The 7,746-nt window shown below is 46.5% G+C and overlaps 1 protein-coding gene across 1 annotated transcript in view; it reads right to left on the reverse strand.

Moving 5' to 3' along the window:
• The window catches only part of DUSP22 (dual specificity phosphatase 22), an 83,389-nt gene that overhangs the window by 2,274 nt on the left and 73,369 nt on the right, over positions 1-7,746 (reverse strand). Inside the window, exons 5-7 of the mRNA XM_014585777.2 lie at positions 3,613-3,687; positions 631-802; positions 89-161 (exon numbers count right to left, since the gene is read on the reverse strand). Of these exons, the coding sequence (XP_014441263.1) occupies positions 89-161; positions 631-802; positions 3,613-3,687 (320 nt within the window). The remainder of the gene's footprint in view (positions 1-88; positions 162-630; positions 803-3,612; positions 3,688-7,746) is intronic.

Below are 7,746 nucleotides of genomic sequence, written 5' to 3' on the forward strand. Positions count from 1 at the left end.
TTGTAGGCCAGAGGAGGCAGGGCTGGAAAGCTGCTCCACCGCCTTGCGCCAGGCTGGGGCTCTGCTCGCCCTTGCTCTTTATATTTACCCAGAATGTTTTGGGCTTCTTCTGCATCCCGCAAAGGGCTCTCTCCATACTCTTCCTTCAGCCACTGCCGATACTGAAGAGGTTGGAAACAAAACTCAAAGATCACACACAAAGCATCCATGTCATCATTCACCTAGTACTTGCTGGTAGACATTTTTGCCCCCACGTAGTTGGGGAAATGAATAGCCACTGGGCAGTGAGAGCTCTCTGGTTGGCCAGCCAGTGTCCAGCAAGAGAAACCATCGCTTCTTAAAGGTTTTGTCCATGAAAATAAAGCCAATCCAAGAAAATGGAACTTTCCCAAGGGAGAGAAACCGAGGCGACTAGGAGACACCAGACGTCAGGGCAACCACACAGTGCAAAATCCTGTGGGCGCTCCTGGCACAAAAGGGATCTGTGACAATTTCCATGGGGATGCAGGTGGGGCACTGTTGCACCTGCTGTCCTCTGTGGGCTCATTTAACTCCAACCTGCCTGATTCTGGGCATGTAAGGACAGGCTTAGGGCTGCCTGCTCTACCATGTTCCCTGAGGACTACTCACCTGATGAACTTCATGCTTCTCGAACTCCTGGAGCTGCCTCTGGAAACCGAGGTTGGGGTTGGCGCAGGACCTGCCGGCACGCACAGTGTGCAGGGCGTCCTCCCAGCCGAAGTCAGTGACAGTCATGATGTACGCAATCACCAGTGTGACGCTCCTGGACACCCCGGCCAGGCTGCAGACCGAGAGCCACGTGTGAAAGAGCAGTTTCAGATCCACCTTTTGCCATCCACCCCACTGGGAGAAGGAGACTCAGAGGACCAGGTTTCAGAGCGTCTCCCTGCCTTGCGTGACGTGTGAATAGCAAGCATGTTGCCAGGAAATCACTCCGAAATGGGGCTTCCTTTACTTCAGGACACTAGACTCTCGGGTAGTCTCCAGCTATTTCACCTCCAGTTGTGAATTGATTTTCTATGGGGTACGACTCCAGACGCTTCAGCTTTATGATTCTTCATCGCTCTGGGATGTTTCCTTAGGTAGTTCAATAAAATAACTGTGGTACAGCAAGGGAACTTGAGACTTCCAAGATTTGTGCCATAATTGAATTTTGTTTAGAATGCTTCATGCTTTTTTAAATTCTGACTTTCTTGCCATAAGAGCTAAACCTAGAATTTTCTTTCTTTCTTTTTTTATTTTTTATTTTTGGAGAGGGTTTTGCTATAGGTCGTGTGCACTTCCCAGAAAGACAGAAAGATAGAGAGAAAGCAAGAAATCACTCCCCATGGGGGGGATGGCCTCGCCGCAATCCCTTTTCCTCTATTCTCCTCTTGGGATCTTGGGTAAGCACGCACATGCGCCCAGTGTGAGTTTACACCGGGTCTGGGACTCGAACCGCAGTCGACTACATGGGAGTCCAGCGACATAGCCATTACGCCAACTGCTGGCCCCTAAACCTAAAATTTTCAAAGCCCCCAAAATGCAGCAGTCCCCACTAAATCTTTATTTTTGCATCCTTTTTAATACAATAAGCAGAGCACAGCAGATGTATGCCACGTGCCCTGGGTGCAGGCTCAAGACGTACTGCAGGCAATAACCGTTAGCTATGTCTAGCAGGCTGAGTAAAGGGACCAATTTTAAATGCATATGCAAAGCAAAGCAGTCACAGAAAGACTGTGCTTTGTCAGACATAGAGTGTTCTACCAAAGGCTTAGGATGAGGAAGCTTAGTACATATGTCTCGCTCTTAGAAAAGTCCATCTACTATATGAAATACGAAGTCTTACAATATCAGGACTACACATATATAAGTCTTACAATATCAGGACTCAAATATAAGTAATAATACTCTTAAAATTGCATTCTCAAGTAGTAGTTATTTATTGGGCTTTATGTCAGAAATATCAAGGGAGCTTTTAAAAAATAGATCCCTCTTAGGTTTTAACCTTGGGGATTTGAATCCATCAGGAGCCCAGAGAAGCCCAGGAGTAAGAGTTACAAACTCATTCTTAACTGGCTCCAATTGCACCCCAAAGGTGCTTAAAACTCAAATGAAAACGCACGTTAAAAACCTACCATTAGTCTTTATGAAATCTCCTGCTCTTTTAAAAAGAGCTATGAATTTATTATATTACATGTCCTACTCCTTCCCCCCCCCCCTTTGGAGAGAGTTTTGCTATAGGGAGTGTATAGTTGCTAGAGACAGAGAGACAGAAAGTGAAAAATCACTACCCCTCCCCCCATGGGGATGGCCATGCTACAATCCCTTCACTTCCATTTTCTTCTTGGGATTTTGAACATGCATGTACATGCACTCAGCATGAGTTTCAAGCTTCAGGTATAGGACTTGAACTATGGCTAGTCATGTGGGAGTCCAGTGTCTTAAGCACTATGCCACCTGCTGGTCTCTACTTCCTACTCTTTTAAAATGAACACAATTATTTCAAAAACCATATAGAATTGCAGGGGACATTCTTAAATCATCCAAATTGCCTAGTGTTCTTCCTCCCCCCATCATGGGTCACTGGCCCTCAGAACACGTACATTTTCTTAAGTAATTTATCTGGGTTTCATGCACTGGGTTACCTCTGTTCTGGTAGGGCTGCTACTAACCTCACAACCAATATTCACTAGGAGTTATCACTTCACTTTATATTGTAAGAGCAACTGCTTTGGGGAAAGCCAAAAGATGTTTATGCTTTCAGTTAATATCACATCTCATGCACCATGGAGAGAGGACCTGTCCAGCCTGTACTTGAACGGCAGAGCCCTGGTGTTAGAAAGTTGGTTCTTGGCTCTCTACAGAAATGAGTCACAGTAATCAAAATGATAGCTGACATTCACTGAGAATGTCCTAATTCCCAGCTACCTTGTCAAGAGCTCTGTATGTATTTTCCTTGTTAGAGTAGGTTCTTTTTCATTGTGTGTGTGTGTTTGTACATATCTACATAAAATATACCAGGGTACAAGTGGAGAGCTGCAATGACCCATTTTTAAAAAATTTTTAAAATTTTTATTATTTTAAAAATTTTTTTTTTTGCAATGAACCATTTTATTCTAAGAGTTCAGTTAGATCTTTCCAAGCACAGTATTAAGTCCAAAACACACAAATGCTCCAATTTATAAATGGAGGAGCGGTCATGTCTCATGTTGGTGTAGCAATGTGATGCGAAACACCTACATTTGCATTAAAACTCTTCAGAAAGTGTTCTGAAACAGCCACTGACGTCTCAGGGATGATCCTATAGAATCGGTACCATCTACCGGAAGCTGTTCTGACCAAATGTTGGAGGCAGCCTGACAAAGGACAGAGTCTATCGTCCAATGACCTTGAGAGCCCCAACAGAAATCCTAGCAGTGAGTGAAATGGAAAAACAGAAACAAAAGCAAAACCAGTCGGGGTTCTCTTTTAACAAAAGCAAATGATGACTAACCCCTAGCAGGGGACATTAGAGAAAACCATTAAGAAAGGAAACAATCATACGCAGAACAACACAATGAGAAATCAAGCCGGCCAGATAAGGTATTGCTAAACAGAAGACATACGTACCAGTGCACGAGACAACCCTCACCACGGAGTCGGCACTCGTGAATAAATTTAATACTTTCTTTGAAATGTCTTGTCCTGGGGGGGAGAGAACAAAAAGAGAGAAGTGACAGCTCTCTACTTTACTCAACATACGATGGAAAGAAAAATCCACCTGAGGTTTCTTGAAAGGTCTCAGCGTCCCACACCTTCAAAACCTGATCACATTTTCTGGGCCACAACTGCCTCAGCCTCAGAATCTGTCTCATCCAACACTGACACTGGGGAAGGCTGCTGCTGTCTGGAATTTTCAGAATTTCTCTGCAAGGAATTCCTGAAACACGTGGTTGCTACTCACCAGGGGTGGGAAGAAGGTACTGTTTAGTTCATTCCCATATGTTCAACCTGGCCCCTCCATGGTCAACTGCACACCGAGGACACTCACATGACCGTGGACACTGCATGGCAACAGTGACCCAGATAAGGAAGATATCCTGCAGGGTCCCCAAGCCCTCAACGCTACGAAGTTTACTTCTGACAATCTGAAAAACCTAAACACCTTCTGCAAGGGTTTCCTTGGACTTTCGTAAGTCCTGTCCATGCGTCATTGGAGAACGGTGGGGAAAGGGAAATTTCAGTTGTAATGCCTGCTCCACCACTTACTGGCCACGTGGTCTTGGACAAGTCACTTATAAAGTAGGGATACCACCCCACAGGGTGAACAAGTACTATATGCCAATATGATCTGTGAACTCTGAAGATCCACATGATTAAAAACGGTAGCATCCTTTCTTCTTCTGACCCTTAGCTTCCTCAGCCCAGGCAGTGAAGCCAAGTGCATGAGGAGTAGGAGGCTGGGTGTGCTGTCTGAGACAGAGTCAGGTCCCCAGGTAAGGCATTGGACAGCCTGGGCTGAGGCTTGCAGGCAGAAGGGCAGACTGAGGCCTGGTAGAACCTCCCATCCCTCAAGCAAAGTCAGCCATCTGGAGTCGGCAGTGAAGTCTTCTGATCTAGAAGTATTGGAACTGGGGCGGCACACTGTTCATTGCACTCCTTTTGTGTGGGGCCCACAAAGTGTCCCAGCCTGTGGAATATCCCTTCTTCCTCCAGCTCTATCACTTAGAACACTATGAGTCAGACATTAAATGTATTCCATCTGATAGCAGCAGCAAATTCAAAATTCAAGATCCTAGAGACAACCCACCTGACCTCAAAGTGGCTCAGGCTGCCTGTGGTTTATGCAGAGAAGCCTGCCCTTTGCAGACCACCAAGCATGGTAGACATGTCAGAAGGTGGCAGTGGGTGACAGATCTCTCCTGACTGCAGGGTGGTGCCAGGTTGGGAGAGTAGACCACTGACTGCACAAGCTCAGCTGGATGACATGGCATACTCCTTGGATCACTCCAGTTATGGACCCCAAGGATGTCTGAGACACCCTTCATCACCTACAGTCTGCTCTTGCCTACTCTGGGTGGGTCGCTTGCAGGTTGAGGGGAGCCGTGTTTGTGAGCACAGCAGCCAGAAAAGCAAAAGCAAATCTAGAAAAAAAAAAAAAGACATCTGCCTGGGTAAAGGGATCAACCACAGAAAGCCTCAGAATGTCTGCAAAGACCACACAGCATCGTGAGCATCAGTCATGCCCCTCAGTGGGACACGGTTGGGTCCACAGAGCTCACCAAGGTCTTGCAAAAAATGACAACTGAACCTCTTTACTGAAACCTTGGAATGGCAACAACTTCTATCTTTGATGCCTGCATGTCCCAAACCACATGCATGATGAAACCTGGTATCGTACACATGTGGAAGTTGAACTTGGGTTCAAGAGTCACTCTTGTCAATCTTAAAGCAAGGAGAAGGCTGTGTTCAGCCCTGCAACATCCAAACCCACCCCGAGCCCAGAGTGGGTGTGTGAAGGAACCGAATTCGTTGTGGGGAGGTGTCCCTGCCTATTCTTTGCCTTCTCAGCCCTATCTGTAACAAGAGTGACGTCCAAGACAACTCATGTGACACCAGTTGTGTCCATTGCTGCCTGAGGGCAAGCACTGCAGAGCCCCAGGGTAGCATCCATGCAGGGCCAGGCTGCCCCAGTCCCGGAGTGTGATGATGCTGGCACAGACATTGCTCAGAGCCCGCTGAGGAACTTGAGTCACGAACACAAGCAGGCACGAAGCCAAGTGAGACAGACATTCCTAGAAGTATCTTTTCCAAGAAAAGCCAGGCAGGTGAGCTCACTACTGCTTTGGTATAAAACTGGGTGTGGCAGGGTGTGCGTGGGGTGTGTGGGGGGGTTATTTCCAGGGAAGCTAATGACATAAGCCCAAGCTCTGGTCCTTAAAGTCCCTCCTCCACAGTGGGAAATACCCACGACTTGCTCCTTGTGTTGCTCAACTCCTGTTTGAAGCAGAAGCACAAATCTGAAGCAGTATCTATCACAAGTGGTTTCAATGAATGCAGGTTCGCTATTCCTGTTCTCTGTTTTGTCGGTAGGTAACATTTCCATCCATATGAAGACATGTGGAGTAAAGTCTGTCCACAGAAAGCAGGCTGAGCTTGGGAACCAGCAGTTAGCGTAATGGCTATGTCGCTGGATTCCCACGTAGTCGGCCGCGGTTCGCATCCTGGACCCTGTGGCTTAGAACTCACGCTGGGCACGTGTGCGTGCGTGTCCAAGATCCCGAGAGGAGAATGGAGGAGAAGGGATTGCGGCATGACCATCCCCCCTGGGAGGTGATTTCTTGCTTTCTGTCTCTGTCTCTCTCTGTTTGTCTGGCGAGCGCACGCACCCTATAGCAAAAACCTCTTCAAAAAAAAAAAGAAAGCAGGCTGAGCTCACCCAGAAGGAAGAACCGTGCACCGGTGTCACAGACTTGCCGAACAGTGCCTCGGGGTGACCAAGCCTGCTCCTGTGACCAGCGCCTCTCCCTTTCTGCATCAGGGGCCAAGAGCCAGTGAGCAGACTTACTTTCATGTCTTTTAGAGAGTCCAAGAAGGGACGGTGGATGGAGCTTGTAAACCACACCACATCTTGCTCATTTATGAGGCCAAATAATCATTCCTCATTCCAAGACTATAAGACTGGGAGGCTGTGATCCCCACCGTGGGTTCTGAGACAGTCCTGCTCTACTCAGGAGTCCAGGAGTCTGGTTACGACCTTCAGTGGTGACAGGTCTTAACCCAAAGCCATTGGTGCCTAGATCAGGCTACATGGCTAGCAAAGACTATAGAAACACAGGGCATTCCTCCTTCCCTCAAGTGGACATGCATGTGTGAAGAGGGTGTGTGTGTGTGTGTGCATGTGTGAAGTGTGTGTGTATGTGTATGAAAGCAAAGGAGGAAAAAAAAAAAACAGGAAAGGCAAGCACCATTGGATAACTTTTGACTTCGATTTTTATTTATTTTATTTTATTTGTATTTATTTATTTAAAGAATTATTTATTTAATTTTATTGATTCACTCATTTCTTTTTAATTTGATCAGAGAAAGACACAGAGAGAGAGAGAGAAAGTGAGAAGGCAAGAGACCAGATTCAGGACTCGAACCATGGTCAGCCATGTGGGAGTGGCCAGTGCTTTAACCACCACGCCACCTGCTGGTCCCCTATTTATTTTATTTTAAGGCAAACAAGTAGAGTGTTATACCTGGCCCAGGGCTCTGAATGCAGGTCTTGGATTAGAGAGCTGCTTCCTTCTGAGACATACTAGGTCTGTCCCTCCAGCCCCACCCCAGCTGGCCTTCCATCTATAACTGGGGGATGAAGCCCCCATGCCACTCAGAAGCAGTGGAAGAAATGTTCCTCACCCTAAAGACTGGGTGGGGCTGCTCTAGCAGTGCAATCTTTTAAATGCATAGAACCAATTCACTTCTAATTCAGTGATCCCCAACTCCTGTGTTTCATGTTAATGTTGAAAACATCAGGGATATGTATATCACACTTGTCATTTTGCCAGATACAGTCATTTTATTTATTAATTTTTGATTTTCTATGGGGCACATGTGCTAATGAGAGAGAAAGAGAGAGAAAGGAGAGAAAGAGAGAGATAGAGAGAAAGCACCTCCTCCAGGGAGGATGGCCATGTTGAAACCTCTCTTCTCCATTCTCTCCGGATTCTGGGCAGGCATGCCTAGCATGATTTTTTTTTTTGGAGGAATTTTTGCTTC

This window comes from Tupaia chinensis, unplaced genomic scaffold (genome assembly GCF_000334495.1).
Source record: "Tupaia chinensis unplaced genomic scaffold, TupChi_1.0 Scaffold000090_1, whole genome shotgun sequence".
Classification (NCBI taxonomy): domain Eukaryota; kingdom Metazoa; phylum Chordata; class Mammalia; order Scandentia; family Tupaiidae; genus Tupaia; species Tupaia belangeri.